Source organism: Anopheles coluzzii, chromosome 3 (assembly GCF_943734685.1).
Source record: "Anopheles coluzzii chromosome 3, AcolN3, whole genome shotgun sequence".
Lineage (NCBI taxonomy): Eukaryota > Metazoa > Arthropoda > Insecta > Diptera > Culicidae > Anopheles > Anopheles coluzzii.
In genome coordinates this window covers 77,430,026-77,454,714 of record NC_064671.1, presented here as the reverse complement: position 1 = coordinate 77,454,714, position 24,689 = coordinate 77,430,026, and the positions used below count along the sequence as shown (strand labels likewise).

General features: G+C 44.6%; 1 protein-coding gene across 48 annotated transcripts in view; it reads left to right on the top strand.

Moving 5' to 3' along the window:
- Positions 1 to 24,689, top strand: part of LOC120955320 (dystonin) — a 182,120-nt gene that overhangs the window by 95,298 nt on the left and 62,133 nt on the right. For 40 of the 48 annotated variants that reach the window (XM_049608817.1, XM_049608816.1, XM_049608815.1 and 37 more), the window contains 4 exons: positions 576 to 665; positions 753 to 923; positions 22,701 to 22,980; positions 23,935 to 24,643. In XM_049608817.1, the coding sequence (XP_049464774.1) occupies positions 576 to 665; positions 753 to 923; positions 22,701 to 22,980; positions 23,935 to 24,643 (1,250 nt within the window). Of the gene's footprint in view, positions 1 to 575; positions 666 to 752; positions 924 to 12,925; positions 13,040 to 17,742; positions 18,533 to 22,700; positions 22,981 to 23,934; positions 24,644 to 24,689 lie in introns of those variants that run through there. The other 8 variants (XM_049608827.1, XM_049608828.1, XM_049608826.1 and 5 more) reach the window with 3 other exon arrangements.

Sequence of the window (24,689 nt, the reverse complement as noted above, 5' to 3'; positions counted from 1 at the left end):
TTTTTCTATCTTCTTCTTGACATGAACTTTCTTCTATCACTTCTTACTGTTGTTTTAGTTTCTCTTCTTTTTTGCATTTCCAATAAGATGTGGTTCTATACAAAATCGTTAATTAAGCAAAAACATATTCATATTGTTCGTTCTTCTGTGCATGTAGTTAAAAGCTTGGATGTAAAAATGCGCAGTAATTCTTGCTTAGATACTCACGTTTGCTTATTGTATCAATATGTTGCTAATTGCAAACTATTTTTATTCAGCAACAAGATTTCTTCTCATTTTTTTATTTGTTGTATTTACCTTTGGTCAGTTCCAAGTATATAAAATTTTTCATCTAAATCTAGTCATTAAACCAAACAAATATCGTTATCGAAGCTTAATTATTTCTGGTTCTATAGATTTGTGTGTTATGTTATTCTTTCTCTTTTCGTTTTGGTCTATCGTTAACTTGATCTGTCATGTTACTGGTGCATGCGTTGGTAACATAAATATAATGCCGTATTAAATGATGTACCCATAAAATAAAATGTGTATTCTTAAATAAACCTAATATCTCTTCTTATTTCAATTCGCTCTAGGCCTCTCGTCGTGTCGATGACCTATTCGAAGATCTGCGCGATGGACACAATCTTCTTTCTCTCTTGGAAGTATTATCTGGCGAACATCTTGTAAGTGTCTGCCGCTTGGTGCCAATAGTAGAATGATAGTAAACTTATAATTTTACCGTTTGCTATTTGTTTGTCTCACCATTTTAGCCAAGGGAGAAAGGAAAAATGCGCTTCCACATGCTGCAGAACGCACAGATGGCGCTCGACTTTCTGCGGTACAAAAAGATCAAATTAGTCAACATCCGGGCGGAGGACATCGTGGACGGCAATCCGAAGCTAACACTGGGTCTAATATGGACCATCATTTTGCACTTCCAGGTAGGTGCCATAATTATGGTGTGCTACACAAGAGCCATAAATAAAGGATACGGAGCAATTTAAAAAATGGATCGCGAAATATAAATACGTTGAGAGCATGCAATTAAATCAAATTACTCTTGAAGCTACTTTGTTTTGGTTACGAGTAGATGTTTATTTTTATAGCTCTTCATTGGAATCTGTTTACGTTTATTTTTGAAACAGCATTATTTCTACCACCAAAAATTCCAATTATTCATTCCAATGACTGTAGCTCATAGCTTATACAGTAGCTCATAGAATCCGTTTGAATTGGAAATAATTACTGGATATTAGTAGCAACGAATTGAATATGATAATAATTCCATTTTTACACTGCTACACGGAATTGTTTAACGTTCGTATTTATCATCTATTTTCTTCCAACCCTTGCTCCACCCCCCCACTTTGCCATAATACTTTCTCACACCAATCGAAATGCCGCGCAACCAAACTGTTCACCACAATCGTGCTGCCGCCGCATGTTTACTAAACTCTTCCCCCTTTCGCCGATGTTCAATGTCACTTACGATACAACTTATCCCTGTAACAATCCGTACAATCGATGCGTTCAATCGGCAATTGTGATTTGATCGACACGTGTGTCCTTTTGTCTGATTTGTAACGATATTTAAAATTTTAAAATTCATTACACGTGCAAACACACAAAAACGAGCAAAACACATGCGCATCGAATTTTCAAACATGCAATGAATTAAATTACTAACCCACCCCAAACACTGGCCGATGATCTCGCTGCGCCAATGATTTGTGTAGTGGACACGGCGGGTAAGTTTGTACGCAACCCCTATAGGATTACGCTAAACGTGTCTCAAGCTTCCTTCACCGTATCCTTTTCCGCATCTTTTAGTGCGCTTTTAATTTTGCAGCAGCCGCGGTTGGTTGGCATTGTGTTTTCGATGTTCTGATTGATTCGCTTCAACTCATGCTCTCTTCATATCATGTTAATTGTGTGTTATAACACAGGGTTTCCCTAGCCAGTTTCGAATGTGCACATCATTATTCACCGCCTACGCGATGATTTTCAACAGCTGTCATACATTGTTTTGGCATAATAATGAAATTGAAATTCTTACTCATGATTTTCAACATAAAACAGATAACTGTCATATTCAATCCAGTAGAGGCGTGTTGAAAATCGTATAAAAGAACTGACAATTTATTGAGGTGCAAATACAATATTTGACGGCTGTTGAAAAACATCTAGCAAGCAATGAAAAATATTGTTGACATTCTAAATTGACGCAGAAAACCCTGTATTACACTTAATGTTTTCATTTTCATATGCATGAATATCATGAATTTTTTTTAACATGCCGTTCAATTTAATTTTAGAAGTATTTGGTACCCTTTTGCCGGTCATTTGCAGGCGTCGTTTGCACTACGTGGGCAATGTGTCAACCTCCCACACAATACGGTGAGATGTGGACGAATTATTTCGTTGCATTTTGCATTCCCCCTCCCGCGACACCACCCATAGGGATTAATGCTTGATTGGTTGGCGTCGCCTCAGTTGCGCCTCAGTTGTCGGTTACCTTGACGTCCAACCACGCCAAAAACACATTCTTGACAGCGGAAATTAGCTAATGAAGAGATTTATGTGTGCATTCGGCGGCTGCTGCTGCTGTTGCTGTAGGTGTCCCTGTGCTCTGTACAGCCGGCTAGCGTGTGCCATATTACTGCGAATGAGTTGCAGAAACAGGTTCCGCTTCTTAAGAGGTGGTTTTAAATTGCAAGCAATCAGAGTGGGTTTGAATAGCTGGTTTTCTTTTCTTTCGTGCGGCATACGGGGGTGCAGGTGACGCATTAAATGCTATTTATTGAACGATAACAAAGTGTTTTCAACCATTCATTATGGGTTTCTCGTGCCAGTGACGGATCAGAAAAATGATTCCCTCACGAACAATTGTTTCTTTTTTTGTTGTCAACAGAACGACACTCAGGCTGATGCTATAAATATTGATATTGTTATGTAAATTGCGTCGATTTCTGCAATGGTTTGATTGTTTCATGTAGTGCTCTGTAAGACTTGTTCGATTAAAAATAAGAGCAAACGCGACCGGTTTGGCGAACATTGCGCTCAATGGTTTCGTTCAATGTTCTGTCTATATATTATCGTATCAATCATGCTGCCGGTGGTGGTGGTCGCCGCCGCCTCTACCTTGCTACTAACCAGCACCAGCACGAGCCAAACCTGACACTAACCCGCGTTGATACACGCGAAAGGCCCCGCCACACTCTAATGACGATCGGGTGGCGTTGTTTGCAAATGAAGGTAATGGGTACTTAAGCTGCCAGACTAAACTGGTTACTGGTTCAGCTTAGCTGCACGTATCTTGCTCGTATTGTATGCACGCAATCGGTTGTATCATAATGCAGGAAGATCATTATCATTAATCGATCTGCTACGGCCATTAGAGGACAGAGGCGCTTTTTAGTATACCTTTCCTGTGTGAGGTTCGTCGCTTGCCTCGTTTCTCAGAGTTGATATGCAAATTCTGTAGAGCAAAAGCGCCTTAAGATAGCACGAACAGCAAAATAGCGATTTGTTTTTGTCGCGTTCAAAATTCGATCACCACATCACAACACCCTCCCACCCACAAACGGTGTAACAGTCTGACGCAGTCAGTAAAAAATGTCACCGGAACATCCGGTTGCGAGGGCGCGAGGTAGTATACCCGGCCGCTCGTGCGTTGGTGGTGATTTCTCGGTAGTTTTAAGTAAAATCTCGAGGTTTTTTTTTCGTCGTAACGTTTTCTCAAGATCACCTGTACTCCCACGCAATCGATCGAACTTGATTGGTGTGTGGGAGCGTGAGGGAAGAAGTGAAACAACTTGCCAGCTGGGTCGTTTGAGCTTTGTGCGAATGTTTGAACACGACGCTACTACCCCATAGTGTGTAGTAGTGGGATGGTTGTTGCTGCTTTTTTTGAGGTAAAACTGTGCCGCGAAACTGGCTAACCTTTAGTTTTATGAATGAATTTGCTTACACTACGTTCATTCAAGAATGGCAAAGTGTGGTGTTTTTTTTTTGTTTGTTTTGTGTAACGTTGTTGCTGCTCGAGCGATGATGTGCGTGGTGCGATATTTTTATTGGTCGTAAACTAGGAACTCTAGTCGTAAATGGAAAGTTGAGTTTTTGCGTCGAGCGTTGGTGAAACCGAGGGCCGCGAGGCGAATCATGTGCGTTGGTTTAAGAACTGAGGAAATATTTCAGCTTGCCGAAAAGGTTGTGGAATAATTTATGACATACTTTTGACATAGAATCAATTATGAAGCAAGATTCTTGAGCCCACATGTTTGTAGTTTTTAAGCTTTGTGGGACCGAAAGCGCGAAGCGAAATTTTATCTCATTGTGTAATATTGTTAACCCACTTATTCCCATACGTTGTATTATATCAGTTTCAAAATTCCTCACGGCAAAATTTAGCAAAATGAGGAAAAAAAACCGAATTCTGAAATTGGTATTTGTTTATGTTGACGTTGTGCATTTAAAATCAATCAGCACGATTTGAACCAAACGATAAGCCTCCCATTGTTTGACTCATCCATTGATCTCTGCCACAGAGATTCTGCCACAGTGCCCCCGTAACGCGGCATTCTTGCGCTCGAATTTACCGCTCATTAGTCAACCATGTGATTAAATAATTAAATTGTTTGCGCGTGACCTCTGAGCGCTTCTTGGTCCCCTCCGGCATCCAGGCAGGCAAATCAATTGCCTCTTTTTATCGGTAGTATTTTATCTTCCGAACGCGAACGGGCGCGCTGGCTAATTTATGACGCGCTTCCCAGATGGGAAACATCAATTGTTGCCACAGAGGAGGGACTCAGCCCTTGCGTTGCGAGCAGCTACTAAGGTGTGCGCGGTTTTGCTTCCCTTCGAACGCGTAGAGCGGAAGCGTTTGATCGGATCGATTGTGGGTGTGCTTGACACACCAATTCACAGAGGCACGCAACAACAGTGTACCGATCGGTCGGGGGATACGTTTCATAAGGGTTATAAAATGTATTATATTGTGGAATACTCAAGATAAGATTAACCATAATCATTCGCATTGCGAATAGTTTGAAAACAACCCAAAACGGATTGCATACATCCGGCTACATTACTGCCAATCGGATGTCAATGTGTTAAATTTTGATTCATTTCACTCGGGCAAAAAGCCGCAATTAATTTTTATAGAATTTATGGCAAGATTTTGCAGCATGTGTTCGGAAAAATTAAAAATAATATTCTTGTTTGACATTGTGGAGATATGTAAGCGATTTCAATAAGACATTCACCGCCTCCAATATATTTTTCAACAGCTGTCACACATTATATTGGCATAACAATAAAATTGCAGTTCTTACACATGATTTTCAACAATTCAACACTCAAAGAACTATCAAACTCAATCCAGCTTGAGACGTGTTGAAAATCATGTGCAAGAACTGAAAAATTATCGTGTTGCAATTACAACATTTGAAAGCTGTTGAAAAATATATAGCAAGCACTGAAATGCGTTGTAGACATTGTAAATTGATTTGGAAACCCCTATATCTCATTTGCCATTTAAAAAAATAAAATTGAACGTCTCGCAATGTGTGTACTGACATGTACTGCTGCCACGAATATCTTGAAGGGCTTCGTTTAATTCAACCGATTTGTTCCCACGGCTGGAAAGCGTGTTGATTGGTTTGTTGGTTCCTCAAATCGAGTCAATACACCCCAAGCTCGTAAGATTAAAGCCAGACCTTTTTTTCACTTTCCTTTATGAGGTTAACAACTTGGCCATAAAATCAAACTTCAAATTCAGTATATAATCCCTTGCATCGAGTTGAAAGTGATCGCTCATGGCAGTGCATTTTCTCACAAGTTGAAGAGGCGTGCATTTCATTTCACATAAGCGGCGCCCGGTTGAGGTTGTGTTGCATATGCGCACGCATAAACTTTATTACTATCCAAATACAAAATCTGTCAACGCGTACGGTTATGATGATGCGGTTGTCATTGAGCTAGATATGTCATAATATCAAAATGCTGCAGATGGGGGTGCAGAACACAATCCCCTCTATAAACAGACATTAATTTGTATGCAGCCGTCACACGGTTGTAGACCTGCCAGTGGCAGCACTGCTGCTGCCATACGGCCACCGAACGAACAGGATTACGTTTTGGCCATATGCGGGTGCATCTCGTCCCACACAATCTCCAGTCACGCGGGGTCTCTACTTGGTTAATGGTACGTACGCTGCTGTGCTGCGAGGATAAAACAAAATCCTTCGACAGCTTGTGTGTCGACTACCTACTTTGCAATGCGCTACGGTTGCTCATCCTACGCATTTGGCCGCATTACACACTGACCGTTCCTGCGTTGTTCGGTTAGCCTGGCTGCTGTTTTACTATGCTGCAAGAGAGGAGTAGTGTATGAAAACCATCTGTCCACAATGAACGGGGGTTCAGCATTGATTAAATTTTAATCAAAATCACCTTTATGGCAAATCGAGTGTGTAACGCAAGGGTGGACTCAACAACGCGCAAAGACCTTTTTTGTTGGCTGGCTGGCTGGTTGGCGTAAACGTCCATGCGTAATGCTCACGTGCGAGGGTTTTTGCTTCGTGACTTTGAATATCATTAGGCAGGAGAGCTGCGCATACACACGTGTGAATAGCATTTAAAATTACGAACCTGTCCACCTGTGTGAGTATTAGAGACCTTGTACGCCTTTTGCCTGTCTGTTTAACTTTTTGTCATTTTTGTACAGAAAAAAATACGATTCTATCGATTTAGTTTTGTGAAAACAGCGTTTGTCCAACTGTGCGTACTGAAATGAACCGTTGTGCAAGAAATGTGTATCACGCCGCGCTATTGCATACTTTCAGGCGGATTTCTATCATCGCGGTCATGATGGCTGAAGCAACAGTGCGCGTACGCTTTTCGTTGGCGTTGATTTTAGTACGCTATTTTCGAGCGAATCGAGATCGAAGCGCTCTTCTTATCCAAATTCAATCCTCCCTCGCCTGTTTCGTGCGTTTAGAGGCGTCCTTAATTGGAACGATTGATTCTGCCTACCCCCTGTGGGCATGATAAATATTGAATTTTCATCTCAAAAGCTTATGAAAACAAATGTTTAATGCATTAAATGCTTCTAAGGTTCGATCGTGAACGGGAGTGCTCTGTTGTGTGGCAATTTATGGCAATTGTTGTTTGCTTATTTGTCAAATTGAATATGACCTCTTTTTTAAGGGAGGATGTTTTCGGTTTGGAATTATCCTACTACGACTGAAGTGGGTTGATTTATGTTGATCGATAGTTGATTGCCTTCACGGCTGCAATGGATGATGCAGTGATGCTAATTTGAATGCAATTATTCATCCTTCACGGTAAGAACACAGAGCGGTCTTGAGTGTCTTGATAACAGTGCATTGTATGGAAGTGTGTATGGTCGTGTTTTATTCAAATGATTTCGAATGAATTAATCATGAAATTGTTCGCTAACATGGCTCTTGAGGAAATAATGTAACACTTTGCTTTGTCATTTTGAAGTATGTTTCTCTCTATTTGCAATAGGAATCAAATAGAGAAGGATGAAATGCAAAATATTCCTGAAAATATGTAATGAATAAAAAAATCGCATTATGTAATGGCACTCTGTATCAATGCAGTCCTTCAACATTTAAATGCGTCCACCCGCGAGAAAACTTGCTAGGAAAGGGGAATGAAATATGTAGATTTTTGCATAAAATCGATTTACACGTGATTGCAGCAGCCGTTTAGCTGCATTTATCGACTGAACAAGGGCTTTAATGCGCGTAACATCAACCACCATGCTTTGTGGTTGCGCGGGAGCCGGCTTCTGCTCTATAGCAGTCTCGGTGGTCTCTTTTGTACTTCACCGCAACCCGACATTTAAATGCAATGAAGCTGATGTTTGATATAACCATTAGCTCTCACTAGCGTTAGCGCTAAGAGGTTGGAATAGACGGAGAAAAAACATGCAAGTATGTGCAAGGATTTACATGGGCCCAATTAAAGTTGATAGAGAAAATAGGGAGGGTGTAATCGCGTGCCTGCTGAGCTGGTGATAGCGCCCTGTCAAGCTAATTTAAATTATTTTCATTGTCCATGGGACTATTACGCGGAATTATATTAACGGATGAAAAAAAGATTGGAATATTATACATTTAACATTTAAATTTCAGTGTAGTGTTTCGTTTTGACTAAATATGTACCAAAATGATGCCGATAAAGCAGAGAATTGTCAATTTCATCCGGCACCTTTTGGACATATGGCGGATGGCAAACAATGCCAACCAAAAAAAATTAACATCAATTGGCGACATTTGTCGTTGTTTTCTGTTAAACCTTAGGAAAATGCCAAAAAGCAACACTCTCATCAGATGTTCACGAGCGTATGCGATACGCTCTAGCGACGCAAAACCACCAACGGGCAAACCAATTCGCATCGCCACTAATTGGACTGTGTTTTGGCGTACGCGCTTTCAGGGAAGGTTTTCGGCGAAGTGGTCGACTCCGGCCGGTCCAAACTTTCATTTCCATGATCACACTCAGATTGAGATGTTTTCCTACAGTAGTGTGTGTGTATAAGTGTGTTTGTGTATTTCCTTCTCTCGTCAAGGGAAAACTCATTTCCGTTGTGCTCCGTCAAAATTGTAGCTCCCACCGAAAATCCATCCCCCCCCGGATGACACGATTTCGGAGCGGCACAAGCCGAAGCGAAGAAGCTAAACTTTCTGACAATGAACAATGTTTGTTATGTGTAAAATTGGAGCAATTTAAACGAAAGGAAATGTTTTTGATAATAGCACCTGGAACGGGTGGGAGCGTTTTGTGTGTTTGTGTTGTGGGTTCGTCTCTTGCTTTTGACGTGCGCTGCTGTTGCTAGCATTGAAGTCTTTTGTTTTGGCTGGTGGTTGCTGCCGTAGACAAAATGTTTAGCAGCCGGTCTGCAATCTGCAGAAGTGTTTGTGGGCAGATTTAGGCAGACTCGGATCACTCATCACCCGGGGGTGCTGCAGATTGTTGAATGAGTGATTTTAGACAAAAAGGTCACTAGGTTGATTGTTTTGATGGGTCGGTCGGTTAGCCGTTGGTGCTACATCAAAGCAATTCAAGCAATGATTGCAAGCGTGAAGTTGTGATCCCCATTCTCACGTTCTTCTCTTTCCTTTCTGCATTCCAAACAGCCGACAAGTGAGTTTAAAACCTTCCCGAACTCGATCGATAAGATAAATTGTCTAATTTGATAAAGTGGCTCAGCGCAGCTTAAGTTGCATTATTTCTGTGGCAAATTATTTTCGTGTCTTTTGACGTATGCTACACGGCACGGGACTGACAAAAACCAGCGTACTGATAATATGATAACAGTGAACTAACCTTGCGTCGTCAGACAAATGCTTTATCGTTGTATCATAAATTCCTTTGCGTTTAATTTTGTTTGAAAGATTCTGTAAATCTAATTTTAACGCAAGCCCCCAGGTCCCCTTGAGTATGAGGGACAAACAATAGGACCCGCTTAGCAGCTATATGTTGGACTGGAAAACCGTTTGGCATAACATTTGTGTATCCACCGCCATCCGCCAACTCTACTAACAGCTGATTTTACGTAACGTTCTTTCAACCGGAACCATGATCGGCTCTGTCTCGCGCGGCAGCTGTTGATGAGACGACAGGAGCACCGGACCGAGCCATGCGAATAAAGAATGAAATGACCCGCACGGTTTAAGGAAAAACACTTTCCGTAAAGCAAAAGTTTCGCCTTGCCCTTACGGAGTCGTACATTTTCCTCTGCACGAAGGCGTTGTACTGTTGAGGTATTGCCTTGTGCTGTCTTAGCGAGTTAACGAAGCGTAAAGTTCAACGGAAAGGTTGAAAAGCTGTCGTCGTCGCCTGGGTGTGCGGTATGAAAAATGGATGCAAATTGTTGTAGTAGTGGGTGACTGTATGCTCTGGTGCGTCTTGTGCGGCATTAAGAAGAAATAAACAAAGAGACTTTATGAAGTGTATTTTTGCTGTGTGCTGTTGAACGCTTTTCTTCCCTCACCGGAAGCGACGGAACAGGTATCACAATGGGTGTTGTTTTGTCGGGACACACAATTTAATGCAGGAAGGAATAATTTAATCTGCAAAGATACTTAAGGGGAGCTATATTTTGTATCGTTTGTTAAAGGTTTTCATTTTGGGCAAGCTCTAAACAAGTCTCACTCAAATCATCATGCATGCAATATTGACCAAAATTGAACCATGATGCTAATATAGGCTGCTAATCAATATGCGCGCTATTCCCAAATTTGGAACTGTGTAAGCTCTTCATTCGTACGCTTCGAAATTAGCTGTACATGCCATTTTTTTACAATAAATGACTCAAGCCTGCGCAATGTTGAATCGATGTTTGTTTACCGTTTCCTGAATTGGAAGCATCGGAAGGCTCAGTTTGAACAGAATCAATTAACACCCTTTTCTTTGCATTTGTTTCATTTCAGGTAAGCGATAGCGGTCCAATATGTTTGATTGGGCGCAAGATGTCCATAGATAAGTATTTGGCAACCGGGGTTGAGTGAGTAAATAAACAATTTAGATTTGTATTTCCATTGGTTTGAAACTATTGGACATTAGACATTTCAATGAGAGAGTCTACGTTTGCCTCCATAACAGTGGAGAGAGACTATAAATCGATCAAACCGCCCTTAGATCATCAATGTAAACGCTTCATGTGTAGGACGTGTTGTTTAATGGACCCTACCTCTCTGGCCGGCCGATTAGGAGCTACCTAAAACATTGGTGCCCTTGCAGGAAGGCATAAAAGGCGCGACATGATGATGGCGCGACTGAGAGCGCCCGACCTCTCGACGGTCCTCCATGCTAGGTGGAGCTCGAAAAGTGCGCCTACGAACAGTTGCGCGGCCAGATAGGGAGGGATGTGACCGAGTCTGGGGCCGCCATGTGCTTTTGAAAATCTTTCCCTTGCTCTGTTGTCCCCGCTGGGCCACAACTCACAACTGTGTTGGCACAGCAAACCTTGGTTGGTTATGTACGCCGACGCAAACGCAACCTTGTCCTTGCCCTAATTCATAGCCGGGTTGACTTGGCTGGGTAGGGAGAGAACCTCTCCTCCGCTTGCGTCGGTGATCTTCATATGCCACCACATCCCACGCTCATCATGTGTCCTCAGTGTCCAATGTCTTATCACACGTCGAAAATCTCCTACGCGACTGCCGGGGAAGTCTTCAATCGATGGAGAGGAGTATTTGCTCGCCGTTGCTACTGCTGTGTAGTATGTAGGCCTCACGAGGAATGCTTCACGTCTGTGGGCGAGTCAACTATGTCCCGCTCGGGGTCGGCCCGCCGTCGAGGTACGAGGAGGTGGAGGGCAGAATGCGGGACACAATCCGTGACGTAATCAATCCACCAGTTGGTGAGACGCGCGCTGAACTTGATCGTACCATTTTTGGTCAGGATCGCACGGCGGTTTGCTGCGCCTGGTCGTGTGTTTCGTCGTCGTAACCGCACGCGATGGACTTGGGGGCGGCAGGTGAAGATGTTGGCGGCTCTGAACAAATATCCGGAGGCTCTCCACCCGTAGTACATGCGCGAGGAGAAGAAGGCCCTTCTTGATGGCGGGCGCGAGGGGTAAAAAGGGTCTCGGTCAACTTACACCGATCATAAATCTTTGAGACGCAGTAGTAGTATGCGCATTACCAGGAGTATTGTCGCCGTGTCATACCCCATGACCTGTAGTGCGTATGTGCGCGCGGTGTATGAGAATTAAATTAAAAGGATCTGGGGTAACCCTGTAGGTGTTGTAGGTGCGCGCAAGCCGCCAGTAAGGGAGATGCGCAGAGCTTCAAAAGCTGATATTTGTGTGCCCCCCACCAACTGTGTTTACCTCGGTCGCATCGAGCAGTTGATGTCTGGGGCGCTTGCTCGCTCGCTCGGTTGGCGGCATCCGAAATTGGGCATGCAACGCAAAGCTGTGCAAAGTACCTACGCAAACTCAAGAGACGCGTGTTTCAGTGGAAGTTGGCAGGAGAACACAGAGATCTACCTGAAGAGAAAAAAGGCTGCCAGCTGTCACATTATGCGTGTGTTGTGTGTACAGCGCTGTACGGTTGGGGTCATCAGAGTTGTGTAGATATCTTTTTAAAGCCCAATCTACTTTGCTGTGCATTGGAAATGGTATGGCTTCGGTTGTTCTGCATGGTTGCGCTTATGAGCGGGAATTGAGAAGTGAGAATCGGTGGAAAAGTTTGTAAAATTAGAGTTGGTTTTATTTGGTAAAGAATCATACACTACTCTTAAGATTTTGAAGATAGTAGGAGGAGATTTGACATGAATTTTCAGATGGTCTTTATTCGTAACTTCGTTACATAGAAAGATCTAAACCTCACATTGACGAAGAGAGTTCTCAACACGTCTCATTCGTAGTTTTCCACTTGTTCACTTCCGGCCATAAGGGTCGGGTCGGCTCACCATCAGACCAAACCTTTCTTGACAGCTGTGGTGTGTGTGGTGGTTCGTCGAGCGTACCCAGTTGTTTTCATCCGCCCTCTGTGTACGCGGGTGGAAAGCTAAACAAGCGGCAAACTGCTGTTCCCCCTTGCAAAAGAGAACACCCGGACCTGGGGAATATAGAGAACCTATATGTCACATTCGGTGAACTCTCTCTTGGTACCCTCCGTCTCTCGTGTCGGAGCGTAGGAAACGTCACTGACAACAACACACCGCCAACACGCAACAACGGAATCTAGCAAAGTGAGAGAGAACCCCTAACCCAAACGACGGCTGCACAACACCACCACCGAGAGCGTAGTAACGTAAGAGAGCTTGTGGTGGTGACCTACCTCTGCGCAGGGGTGCGGTGGCGTCGACTTAATACACCTTTTATAGGGAGAGCCGCCCCAGCCGACAGCGATGGAGCGTTGGTTGGTTGGTGTATGAGAGCTCTGGAAGGGAAGCAACAATGTCCACACCGTCGCGTACGCGCGTCTGACAGTTGACGGTTTAGTCAATTGCTAGCGAACGTAACGAACGGACCGAGAGTCGAGCTGTGCCCGATCGTATACCACTTGTTTGTGTACTATCTGTCTCTTATCTATCCTTTTGTTTCGATACGTTAAGCTGTTTACTTGCGCGTGTCTCTTCATTTTTTGAAAAGAAGAATGCATTGTGTTAAAGTTTTAAGTTGCTTTTGAGATTTAAATGTTGTGGAACAATATTTGATACAAACGCTTTCAATGTTGAAGTTATAAAGTTCGTCGTCTGTTGCGCTTTTTCGATGTTTTTAGATAATTGGATCGTTTATTGACAATCTGTGAAAGTGCTTTTTAGACCTAAATAATAGCTTCTTTAAACTTTTCCAAGCAACCAAAAGTAGCTGTTTGTTAATTAAAATTTATCAACAAAATCAGTGACGGCAAGAGCGACTTCACCTTTCCCAAAAAACCCACGCAAAAAGGTCGTGATTTGTCCAAAACTTTCCTCTCTCGGTCGGTGTGTTGTGCATCGCATTGTGTAGTGCGTTCCAAAACGGCTTTTCCCACCGCCGTCCTGGAAAAAGTGGCCAATTGTGCATTTATTTGTTTTTCCTTGCCGTTTGGGAAAAATACAACAGTGTGTGTTTATGTGATTATAGAGCAAAGTGCGAATGGTGCGCGGGTGGGTGGGTGTGCGAAGAAGTTTTGGGATGGCAAGAAGCGCCCATCACACAGCAGAGGAGTGTGTCGGGTGTTAGTGTTTGTAAAACAGTGCTCTCACAACACCGGTGAAACTTGATATCAATAACCTGCGCTTCTCCTTGCGGTGGTTATGGACCTGCCCTTTTTTGTGTGGAGTTTGTATGCGTGTTGCACCCGTAATTTACAGTTTGGTGCATATATTTGGTGAACAGTGAAATGGGGAAAAATAAAGCAAGAATTAATGCTCTCGCACCTAGAGAGCAATGTGTGCCCTGCGTACAATGACATAGGTCATACTAGTTAAAAGGTGTAAGAGAAAGAGAGGAAGAAGGAGAAACAAACCAACGCAGAAAGAGACAGTTTGATCTATGTGTGGCCCCACCTATAATTAGAGGTGCTTGTCCCTTCGCCTTTGGCTGTATTACAATGTTAAGATGTCACCATTAATTAAATTTCTCCTCGCGGGCATGTGAGATGTGTGTACGCAGCGTCTGGAAATTGGTCACAATAGGCAGACAAATATAACGCTGGGAGAGAGAGAGTGGACCCCATAGGCCCTGACGTAGCTGATGTTGCAAGAGGTGCAACCATGTACGCTTCAATATCACGCGAGCTTCCCGAGGAGCAGCGGCACAATCTCTTATCGACCGTACACAGATCGGTGATTCGTTATCGATAAGAAGGTAGTAGCCCCGTGTACTGCCGCCAGGGTCGGTATGTGTGGAGGAAGACGACGCGGCAGCGAAATGTAGGTTGTGTAGGTTCCTCCAACGGGGGTGATGATGGTGGTGATTTGTTCACCATTGACACCTTCATCATCGCTAATGTGTTGAGAAGGCATTGTGTTGTGAGGTGCTTCAAAACGATAGTGGGACACTGATGGATCCAGAGATGGTAGTGTGGAGGCGGTGGTGTGTAGTAGCGCAGCTGCTGGTAGCAATAGCAAGCAACGCCTCCACCATCATTCCTCACCGAGAGAGACTCAACCTCACAGTGCGACCCAGGCACACATCCTCCTACGTTGTGCTCTGGTGATCCACATTCAAGTTTGTTGGCGCCCACGACATAGCTCGTGACGATGACATTGTTTTGCGGTGTCGCGTTCAATTCGCTAATGTTACACTAAGAAGTAAATCAACAAATAGGCAGGTGTTGCGGGTATCTTTTTTTTTGTGACAATAATATTGATTTAAAAAAATCATTAAATTGAAACATTTTGTTGCGAATGTTGCGAAACACACTGTATCTACCTATCAGCTGTGTAGATGAGCAGCAATCCGCCATTGCTGTGTGTTCTTTCATTACACCTTCGCAGAACACAAATGCGTTTTGCAAATGGAGCGAGTTTGTGCTTTGTTGTGGTGGTCTGGTGTGGTGTATTATGTGCACTTGTCTCTCGTGTCATTCGCACAGTGGTCACGTTAGCGTTTTTTTTTTTGCTTTGTTTTGGGGGGAACATCGGTTACCGCATACTGATCGGTAGCTAATTGAATTACAGGAACGCAAAGCGATGAACCTTACTTGGGCTGTCGCCGCCGGTACGTTCTAACTGCTTGAAGGGTTCTAAATAGGGGTTGAAGAATCGAGCAAGGAAATAGAGACGACACCCTCTGCGAAGGTGTGGAATGTAGAAGTCTAGGAATTTGGTTTTGAATGAAAGTGCTTCTCAAAAACATTTTTGTATTATTTTAGTAAGTTTTAGAATGTTTTAATTTGTTTTAGAAGTATTTTTTTAAATCCTTGTTCAACACCGAACATTACTTCATTGATATCGATAATAATAGATTATGTGTATCCAAATTGCGATTAGGCGACGAACCCCCTCTAGAACCATTGATTTTTTTTTTTCACTTGTATAGAACCCTCTACTACTCCTACACATACCGTAAATGCCATTGCAATGACAAATTATCTATCTGGCTAAAATCGAACGCATTCAAAACGTCACAAAAACAAATTTTAGTGGACATTAGGCACGACGGCAGCAGCAAAATTGATTTGTGCTGCAAGCACAACCAGAGAACAGCTCCTCCCGTACACCTCCGTGTTTGTGTACGAATCTATAGCAATTTAAATATCTTTATGGAGAACTACCGCACACAACCACCACACGCATCCGGTGCTTTTTGCGCCCACCGCCATCATCAGAAAAGCGATCTTTTTACATATACATACCCGTGAATAGGTTAGAAACTGCAACGTGGTGGTGCGACCAGCACAGGGATTCGCTACCTAAAAAAGAGCGAAAACCATCATCATCATCCCCCCCCAGTTGGTTTGGGTGGTGGTGGCTGTGTCGGTCCGGTCTGTTCCGGTCGAGCTGTGCCGCGCTTCCCACACATACCCAATACCACCTAGCGAATTGGAATGGGTGGTGTGGTCGATTATTGTGTGGGCTTTTACAGTATTGCAGCAGGGTTTTTTTTTTTTTTGGTCGAGGAGGAATGAGCAGCAAATGGCAAATAAAACCTAAAACAACACGATGGCGCACTTGCCAAACTTAACGCCCATATCGAATCCGATTTTGGAGTGTACACGGATCAGAATGGGTAGATTATACGTAGGGAAGATGTCAGCACAGGAGGTTGCACAATATTTGAAACTTCTTTCGCTTGACTGCAACGATTTTGAAGTTTGATCTAGTTTTTTTTTAATTAACGTTGCTTAAAAACGATTTCTTTAATTAAAAATAAAGTCAAATGATATGGCTGATTTGATTACTGTCCACGTACAGAGTGTGTTCATCCCTAGCTATATTCGGTCATAGCATAGGAATTCGATGCCATAAATGACAACATCAAAGGCGAATTTGTGCTGCAAAACACCATCACTCACTGCTATGTGGAACTGTGACAAATCTATCATTTTTATTTTTATCTATACCATCTAAATCACCCACTGCACATGTGTTAACTGTGTGTGTGTAAGTGTTGAAGTACAACGTGCCGGTGGAATTTCCAGCATTTGTGCAGGGCTTTGCTTGTCCACAGTGGAATGTCCAGTTTTGATAATTATTTTAATCGGCTGCACGGTGGTAGATAAAAACAGTGATGCTCCTTTCACTTCAAAACAAACAGAGACAGTGTGCGAATGTTTGGATTGACGTAATTATTCATCCCATGTTAAAAAGTTAGTGAATTGTGAGTTGAAATGACAAAGAAAATGGTGTGAAAGTGATTGATACTATTTTTTTATACTCTCCTTAGTGTCGAATCTCTTTTAATGTAATTTTAGCTATGTATCATATCAAAAAGCATTATTTCTTTCCAAATGTACCGATCGTAGAGCATCAAAATAAACGACGTAGAAGGTATTTAATGGAACTTTAAACTCCACCCAATTGCTAACTACCATTCTATGGCCTAAATGACCTATGAAAGCCATTCTCCAACGACAAAGCACTACCACCTTGTGTTAGAAGGCTCTGGAATCGTTTACCAGACCCGTTGCCGTTTTGAATGAAGCGCTTCCCGTCACGGATGTCTCGTCATGGTTCCGTTACATCCGGAAGAAACGAACATGTACGTGCAAGTGCTGTGGTGCCGTACCCTGTTGAACATGAGATAGCACCAAACGTTGGCTCACGAATGCGTACGTTCTGTGTTTGAAACTGCTTTTTCTTACCTCACATATCAAAGGTTTTGAGAAGGGTTTTCTTCACTCTTCAACAATTACTCGGTTGTGGTTCAAAAGAGGTAGAAAAAATGCGTTCGCTAACAGGTGGAAAACTAGCGATGTGTGGTAGGCGTTTTTTTACTTCTTTTGTTCTTGTGCTTTGTAGATGGAAAATTGGGCGTAGGATTTTAAGTACACAGTGAATGCCTTTTTTGTGAATTTATGTTAGAGCTTCTTCCGTAATCGGAACCGTTTTTTAGGCCGTTGATTAGAACTGTGCGTCTCCAGTGTGTTGGTTCGATTTTCGCTTGGTTCCTCTCTTTCTCTCCATTATCTCGTTACGGATTAGATTTTTATGTGAATTGGAAAATAGCTGTTTAATACATCTGCTTCAGACAAAAACTGTGTGTCTAATGGTGTAAAAGCGAGAGCTGCGTTGAAGGCAACAGCAAAGTGTGTATCATGACCGATTATTTTCTCCTCGTAGCGTGCCAATCAGTGTCAGTGTAGATTGAACCGTTTAACTGAACTGCTAAATGCTTCCGAATAATCGCACAAACGAAATCGAAGACTGTGTTGTAAAGTGTTTCAAAATTTTCGAGGTGTAGTCGTAGTGGTGCGTTCGAAGACACAGAACTTTGCTTCCTGCCGACGATCGCAACGCCAAAATGTACAAAATCGACGATGAGTTTCGACCCCGGGGCAGGGTGTTTATGAAGGCACAGCGGGAAAACAATCCCGGCAGCTCGTCGTCGTACGCCGTCGTCCAGAGCCGGTCCAGTTCGCGGTCGAGTGGACGCGGGCCAGCCATCACCACCAATCTGGACGATAGCAATCTGCGCTTTCGGCACGAGATTCTGAACGAGAAGGTGATCGAGGCGACCGTTACCGAGCTGCCGGACGTGATCGATGGCATCAACCGGGACCACTGGCGGGCCCTGCCGTCATCGCTCGCGTACGGCAACGAGCTGGTGGTGGCGGCGGCACCGCGCCAAACCGATCCAGGCGGTGGCAGCAGTACGGTCGTGGCGGAGGTTACGCGCAACAAGCGCCTGTCGACCGAGGTGCTCGGCAGTACGCTCGAAACGACGAAAAGCTCGCAGCGGGCAGCGGATGGTCATCGGCGGATGACGACCCACATTGTCCGGAAGATAACGACGCTGACGCGGGCCGAGGAGCAGGAGCAGGCGGACAACATGATCCGCCAGAACCGGGACGTGAAGACGACCGAGATTGGCTACATGCGTACCGGCCGGCTGGACAGCAAGCGGGCAAAGGTAGCAACTTCTTTTGAGGGAGTGGAAGCGGAACTTCTGACGGGAAATGAATCATTTTTGCTATAAAAAACAAAAATTCAAATTTGCCACCGTTGGCTTGGTGAAGGTTAATTGTTTGGCTTGTAATTATTTTACGACACAGGAAATAATTGCAAGAAACAGTCGTACAGTTTGTAGCTGCCGGCGAAGGTTACATTTAACGCATTACGTTAAGACTGCTTCGCTTCAAAGTTCGTCGCTTACGCCCGTTCAGTTGATCATCCTATAAAACAAATTAAACGAAAGACTTCAACGCTGGTTTCAAGTTTCGTCATCAAGCGACGAACTCTCTCTCACCAAAGCTTACTCTTTCTCTCGCACGCTTGTGTGTCAACAGAGGGCACAGTGGGACGGCCCTCTGTACATGTCGACACGTAGCTCTATCAACCCTCGGGGGCTGTGTGTGCAGTGAGCACAGCAGCACGTTGGTAATGGTGTTGTACCGTTCAATGTTTACAACCGTGTGTTACATGATCTATGGCTGTTGGTTTGTGTCGCCGCGATTGTCGGTTTGGGGCATGAAAGATACACAAGTTGGCCTCCCGCCGGCGGTGGCGCGGTGGTGATGTGTTGGTTTTAGGGTTGGTTCTGTTGCGCCAAACGGAGGATATTTATTTTATGAGCCCCGATCACCACCAAACGAGGCGCAGGCGCATGACGTTATGGAGAGCGATCGTAATTGCTCGAGGCAATATCATTAGCCGGCATGGCATGTTGATATGTTTTGAATCCGATCGAGAGAGGTAGGGAGTATAGGTATGCTTGTGGAAGATACATACTCTTGACGGTTGAGAGAATGTGTGCTTTTGATGATCGCTCTTCGTGCTATAATTTCCTCTCCGAACTCAAATTGGCTTCAAGCACAGCGCGAGGATCATCGTTGGCGTTTACCGTGCAGTAGTACACTGCGAGCTCCAACATTTGCAAAGGGCTCCGATATGATCAGCGAGGGTGAATAATTTACCAACAATATACGTTGTGCATTCCATTCTGCGTCATGAAGCTCCCGGTTTCGTCGAAACACGCCCGCTTGTGGCGCGTTTGTTAGTGTGCGGTGATTCAAACGAACACCGACGGTCGGTGGCAAGGGCTAGCAGACAGAAAGCACAAGCTGCGCCACAACGAATGACGCTTGATCAAACAGCTGTTTATAGAATGTTGTTTTTCTCGATAAAAAAGTAGAATTTACCAAACTGTTTTCTAAGCAGTTCATAGGAAGCGTAAAAATTCAATATTCCCAAAAAAATCCGGTTCGAAGGACCACAATTTCAGCCATTTTTCTTATCGCATACCATGACAATAGAACCTATATGGGGGATCTCTTAGATATTGCTGCAAAGGAATGTCACAATTAAATGTTAAAAGGTTCTTAACGTTCCCAGCTCAAAAGAACCATTTTCCATCTTGGTTAATCTACTCAGTCAACAAAGACCAAACTGGGATGACGGCACCCACTGCTTGGAGTGCCGAATTTGGAGCGACGGTCTTAAAACGATGTAAACTACCACTGGGCCGAGAAACGGATCTCCGTTCCAATCCTCAACAAACGTCCCGGGTGTAGATTGTGTTGGAGGCGATGTTTGTTATTACGGCTTAATTTAATCTTTTCCTTCGTTGGGGATCTCTCTGTGGGGTGACTAAGGGCAAGGGCAGTTTGCGGTTGGACAGCGCCAAACATCTGCCTGTCTGTGTTGCTGCACCATAAAAACGTCCAGGAAACTTAAATCCCTCCAAAACAGTTGATAGACTCGTTCCTCCGTAGTGCAGGTGATTGTTAGCATTACCGTATAAGGAACGCAGTAAAGGGCTGCTGGAAGGATCCAACGTGGTAAATGATACACCTTCCGTGGTAGATCCTAAAAAAATGTCCCAAAAAATAAAGATGTTTGTTTAGCCCCAGCCATGCCTCGCCGAGTGTGGAGTTTCGATAATCGTTCCTTTCTGACAGCTAATCCATCAACGAAAAAACACGCTGCGACGCTAAACGATGCACACGACGACGACGCCGCCGTCAGGCAAGGCGCCAAACTGCCGAAAGCGGCTTAACGCCTTGATGCATATATTGATTCATTAAGCCGAAGTTCGTGCCGCGGTAATAATTTGACGGAGTTCTGCTGTCAATCATACACCTTTTGCGGTTCGTTTGTGTTACTGCTGCTGCTGATGCAGTGGCTAGCGTTTTGGGGGTTTGCGTGTTTAGATCCTTGACCAGCACGATACCGCTCACACAATGTATCGGTTTCCTCTCGAGGTTCGATTGCTTCTTTTGAGCGATCGGCAAACTTGAAGCCTGTGTACGCGCGCAGTTACAAGTGGAAGATCATAGTTCGTTGTATCTGTCTGTCTGTCTGTCACCGTGAGATTACATTACACACGTGACCCTGCTCGTCGGCAGGGGCTGGCGTTAAGGAATCGTAGATCATAATAGATTGCACGATCGTTCGGTTTGTTTACTTTGGTTCGTGCTTTTCCCGTTTTGGGGATGTCCGAAGCGTAGGAAAATCCTTGTAGGGGGTAGTTTGGAGTCTGCTATAGGTCTTTTGTTGCGTTAGAGAACATAGCATAAAGAATAGTAATGGAATACACTTGCAAATGTTGCATTGAATTATTCTCTGCATATGTTGAATTATTTTTAAAGAATATTTTAACGTTATGTACTAGTTGTAAAGGTTATATTCCAAGTTAAAATATTTCGCATAATTTGTAATCATAGAACCGTACCCCTTTTCGGGTGACTACAATGTAGACGGTAGTAATAAATCTACCACTCTGACGGCTGCCCATTTTGTAATCATTATTTAAACGTACCAATCAGCTGGCCGTACGTTAAACGATCATGACGCAGCTTATTCTCCCTGTCTGACCTGTAACGAGTGACATTTAAAAATGGTTCTCTTTGCCCGAGGAATAAAGGGCTTCGGTACGGAGAGCTCCCCTCGTGTCAGCAACATGGGCAGCGATCGATCCGAAGAAGGAAAATAAATCATTTACAAGATGATTAACGAAAGGCTTGACCTGCGCTGAGGACCAAAAGCGGGCGGCATCGCAACCAGCTGTTAGAGACTTTTGACGAAGGTGGTGCGGCACTGGCAAGATTGACAGTAAAATGAAGTAATTAATTTTTCCTAATTCAATTAAAAAGCCTTACAGATTGAGGCACAGTCCGTTGAGACCTGTTTAGACCGGGCTGTAACTGATGCTGTGTGTGGCGTATTAAAAGGCTTTCGTTTCTTATTGGAAGAGGCCTGTATCTCTCTCTATTGATCCTAAATCGTCTGATTGGACGTTGAAGAGGAATCCCCCATCAATCGCCGGTTGTGGCGACACCAGAAGACAACACTCAATTAAGAGCTCCAACCGTGCTATGATGATAGTACACCGCATTGCTCGATCAAAGATCGTGATTTGCGATTCGCAGCAGCTCTAAAATGAAGCATTATGCAGTGCCGTGCTCTATACTCTCCAGTGTGTGTTGTGCGGTGAGGATGGCATTGAAAATGTAAAATGTCACGCCACAGTCAAATCGGGCAACAATGGTTTGCGCGCAGAGAGAAGAGGTCCCAATACAGCACAATGCGCGTCGGATGCGGATATTGTCCAGCGAGAACAACCATCCCACTCCCGGAGGCTGCTGTGTTGCAGTTAACCTCTGTCTTTTTTTGTTGCACTAAGGGAGGGAAAGGGGACAAGCGATTGTGCTGAATAAAATGTGCCATTTTTATGCAGCATTGTTACAGATGGCTGCCTTTCGCGCACTTCTGTCCCGCGATGGCGTTGTGCTGTCAGGTTCAATTTGTAAATTCCAGGTGTTTCGTGGCATTCGTGGGAAAAGAATTTAAAGCTTGTGTTTGCAGCTCTTGTTAAGCTCATTGGGCGTTAGTTTTAATGAGCAGGCTTTCACTTAGCAGGTGATTTTAAGGTTGTGCTATTGAGATTTATTCCAATTGCCTGTTTGAGGAACCACTTCTTGTCTGCATGATTTTAAAATTAAAATTAAAAACCTTCCTTTAATTGATCATTATTTGTTCACTCACTCAACTGGGTTACCAAAAGTATTTGAAATAGATTCCAAATCCGTTCTATATCTAACATTTATCTTTTCTTCTCCTTCTTTCTTCCCCTAATTTAGATTTCCGACATTGTCGTCGGACAAGAGGACAATCTGACTGCCCGGGAGGCGCTGCTCCGATGGGCCCGCCGCTCGACCGCCAAATACCCGGGCGTCCGGGTGAACGACTTTACCAGCTCGTGGCGCGACGGTTTAGCATTCTCCGCGCTCATCCACCGGAATCGACCCGATCTGATCGACTGGCGAGAATCACGATCGCGTCGACCGCGGGAGCGGCTCGAGGTTGCTTTCCACGTCGTCGAGAAGGAGTACGGCGTTACGCGATTGCTGGATCCGGAAGGTAAGGGGTAGAGAAGGATCGATTAGTAACAGGTGGTGGGGCAAGGGGGGGGGGATGTCACCAGCTAGCCCCTGATTGATTAAGTCGTTTGAGTAGGGTTGCAAGAGCACGAAAAAAGCCTTCACACGCGGTGGTGCAGGTCCCCAGGCAGGTGACTCTTTTTACGCAGAGTGGAGACCTGTTCGATGATGACAGTGAGATAGGCGAAATGAGAGAGGACTGTTTTGACAGACAGTCTTTAACAGAGTTTGTGGCGGTCAGATCAAAGGGAAGGCACATGCTGAGACACGCGTATGGGATGGCTTAGTGTACTAAATGCCGCACGCTGTAGGATTGCCCCGAAAAAGGAAAGCGGTCGCAGAATATATCCGCGTAGTGGTAGCGACGTGACAATGTCATCGCGTTAAAGCGATGTGCCCTTAGGGCAATATTTCACGCTCTCGCTGTAAACGGTAGGATGCCTCATTATTGAGGCACCGTAACATGATGCTGTCCTCTACTTGGTGTATTTTCTTCGCTGTTTTACGACATTCAGCAATGCTGTTCACTTTATGTTTTATACTAGATAAACCCGAAGCTCTTGGGCCGCTCTGGTGGTACAGTGGTCTTAACAATTTGCTCGTCTTAGGTTCAAGCCTCAAAATGATCGTGCTCCCATATGTAGGACTATCTGACTATCTTGTTATGGTAAAGAATAAGTCACTGAAAGCCAAAGCCCACTAGTGGTCTACAGGCAGGCCTTGACCGACACCAGTTGTTATGCCAAAGGAGGATAAGAAGAAGATACCCGAAGCTCACTGCTGCTTTACTGCAGAAATTTGGCTACGAAGTTTGTATAAAGAATGAATTTTATGGTCCGGTTTAGAGTAAAAAAGGCAAGCTGCAGCGTTCAAATTTTGTGAAAAAAGCCGACACAACATCACACTAAAATAATATATCCTCTCCGTTTCACAGACGTCGACACGAACGAGCCGGATGAGAAATCGATGATCACCTACCTGAGCTCGCTGTACGATGTGTTCCCGGAGCCGCCGCAGATGCACCCCCTGTTCGACATGGACTCGCAGCGCCGCGTGCAGGAGTACCGCGAGCAGGCCCAGCAGTTGCTGTACTGGTGCCGGGAGAAGACATCGCTCCTGCAGGAGCGGGCCTTCCCGACCACGCTGATCGAGCTGAAGCGGCTGCTGACCGATCTGAACCGGTTCCGCACCGAGGAGGTACCGCCGCGGCAGCGCGACAAGCAGCACCTCTTCTCGATCTACAAGGAGCTGGAGAAGTACTTCGAGTCGATCGGCGAGGTGGACGTCGAGACGGAGCTCCGTCCGGAGGCGCTGGAGAAGGCGTGGCACCGGCTAATGTCGGCGCTGGCCGACCGCGACTCGATCCTGCAGCAGGAGGTGCAGCGGCTCGAGCGGCTGCAGAAGATCGCCGAGAAGGTGCAGCGCGAGTACAAGCACACGGAGACGATCATCACGAAGATTGAGACGCGAATCTCAGAGGAAAGCCGCCGCATCGAGCGTCTGCATCCGGTCGAGGCGAAGAACATCGTCGAGGGACTGGACGGGGACATACGGCATCTGGAGCAGCCGCTGCAGGAGATGAACGACGATTGTCACAACCTGAAGGATGGTCGCTATCCGCAGGCGAGCGACCTGCATAAGAAGTAAGTCTCGGGGCGGGAATGGGCAATGCAAGGTGTTGAAGGCAGG